Here is a 2,500-nt window from a genome sequence, read left to right on the forward strand (position 1 = left end):
ATGGCCGCGTGCACCTGCTTGGCTCCTCCCCCCTTGACGCCTCTCTGGTCGTCACGGAGATAACCCTGGAGGATTATGGGAAATATAAGTGTGAGGTCATCGACGGGCTGGAGGACGGGACCGCCGTGGTGTCGCTAGAGCTGGAAGGTAATTTACATATTTAAAGAGACACACACGCAGGCAGGCACACACACACACACAGAGACACACACACGCACGCAGAGAGACACAGGCTCACAGGCAGGCACACACACACACGCAGGCAGGCACACACACACACACACACACACACACACACGCACGCAGAGAGACACAGGCTCACAGGCAGGCACACACACACACGCAGGCAGGCACACAGAGACACAGGCTCACACACACACACACACAGAGAGACACACACACACACAGAGACACAGAGAGACACACACACACACAGAGACACAGAGAGACACACACACACACGCAGGCAGACACAGAGAGACACACACACACACAGAGACACACAGAGAGACACACACACAGAGACACACACACAGAGAGACACACACAGAGACACACACACAGAGACACACACACAGAGAGACACACAGAGAGACACACACACACAGAGAGACACACACAGAGAGACACACACACACAGAGACACACACGCAGAGACACACAGGCTCACACACACAGAGACACACACAGAGAGACACACAGAGAGACACACACACAGAGAGAGACACACACAGAGAGAGACACACACACAGAGAGACACACACACAGAGACACACACAGAGAGACACACACAGAGAGACACACACAGAGACACACACACAGAGAGACACACACAGAGACACACACACACAGAGACACACACACACAGAGAGACACACAGAGAGACACACACACACAGAGACACACAGGCTCACACACACAGAGACACACAGGCTCACACACACAGAGAGACACACACACACACAGAGAGACACACACAGAGAGAGACACAGAGAGACACACACAGAGAGACACAGAGAGACACACCCAGAGACACACACAGAGAGACACACACAGAGAGAGACACACACACAGAGACACACAGGCTCACACACACAGAGAGACACACACACAGAGACACACAGGCTCACACACACAGAGAGACACACACACAGAGACACACAGGCTCACACACACAGAGAGACACACACACAGAGACACACAGGCTCACACACACAGAGAGACACACACACAGAGACACACACACACACACACACACACACACGCACGCAGGCAGGCAGGCAGGCAGGCAGGCACACACACGCACACGCAGGCAGGCAGGCAGGCACACACACACGCACACGCAGGCAGGCACGCAGGCAGAACACACACACACGCAGACATAGACAAAGACACACACGCAGACATAGACAAAGACACACACACGCACACACGCAGACAGACAAAGACACACACACACACGCAGACATAGACAAAGACACACACACGCACGCAGACATAGACAAAGACACACACACGCAGACATAGACAAATACACACACACACACACACACACACACACACACAGACATAGACAAATACACACACACACACACACAGACATAGACACACACACACACACACACACACACGCAGACATAGACAAAGACACACACACACACACACACACACGCAGACATAGACAAAGACACACACACACACACGCACTCTTTAGGTCGTCCTCAGACGAGCCCTCCATCGTTGCTTCCAGCCATCCCGGTTCTCCATACATCTGGCCAGTTCATTGGTACATTGCGCTCCTGAAAATGCTCCTAAAGCTATAGTGCGTAGCTAGCAATTGCCAAACGAGTTGAACACAAAGTTGATTAAGCCTATCTATCCGCTCCACAAAACTCTCTCTGTATTTCTCAGTATGGCAGCGTTTACAAACTGGTGAATTGTTCCTTTAAAGGTGCAGTGTGTAATATGACATCATCAAGAAAGTTCTACAAAGTTCTAGAATGCAACGCTCCCTGGGTAACCCACACCCTTTAGAATAATAACAGAAGCTACAGTGGCCTTCAAGGACAAGAACAATTCTAAATTTTAAACAATGCACCTGATGACATTCCAACTATGACACTTTCAAGATGGCGGCACTAGGCCTTGGTCCAAAATATGCAGAAATATGGACATATATGAGACCATTTGTAAGGGAAAAAAAAAATAATTCAAAACATTTTTTTCAGCTATTATACACTAAATTAAATGTACTTATGGATATTATAATTACTTCCTACAAAATCTGCTAGGAAATAAAACCCCAAATTCTACACACTGCAGCTTTAAAATAAATGTTGAAATGTCCTGTCACATGAGCGTCTGTCCTGTGGGATTTGTATTCGATTCTTAAACTAAATGAGGTTTCACGTTTAGCTGAGTAAGGCCAGCTGTTAGCCCCTCATGGCTCCAGGCTGTATAATGGTCTCACTGTCTCTATAGACGCTTCACAACATGATGA

At 48.8% G+C, this 2,500-nt stretch overlaps 1 protein-coding gene across 1 annotated transcript in view; it reads left to right on the forward strand.

Annotated features, from left to right (window-relative positions):
- Positions 1 to 2,500, forward strand: part of LOC307270378 (hyaluronan and proteoglycan link protein 1-like) — a gene marked incomplete at both ends in the record, with an annotated part of 13,415 nt that overhangs the window by 6,991 nt on the left and 3,924 nt on the right. Inside the window, one exon of the mRNA XM_080054264.1 lies at positions 1 to 147. This exon is cut by the window's left edge and continues 52 nt beyond it. Within this exon, the coding sequence (XP_079910390.1) occupies positions 1 to 147 (147 nt within the window). The remainder of the gene's footprint in view (positions 148 to 2,500) is intronic.

This window comes from Ammodytes marinus (assembly GCF_949987685.1).
Source record: "Ammodytes marinus genome assembly, contig: scaffold_180, whole genome shotgun sequence".
NCBI lineage: Eukaryota > Metazoa > Chordata > Actinopteri > Uranoscopiformes > Ammodytidae > Ammodytes > Ammodytes marinus.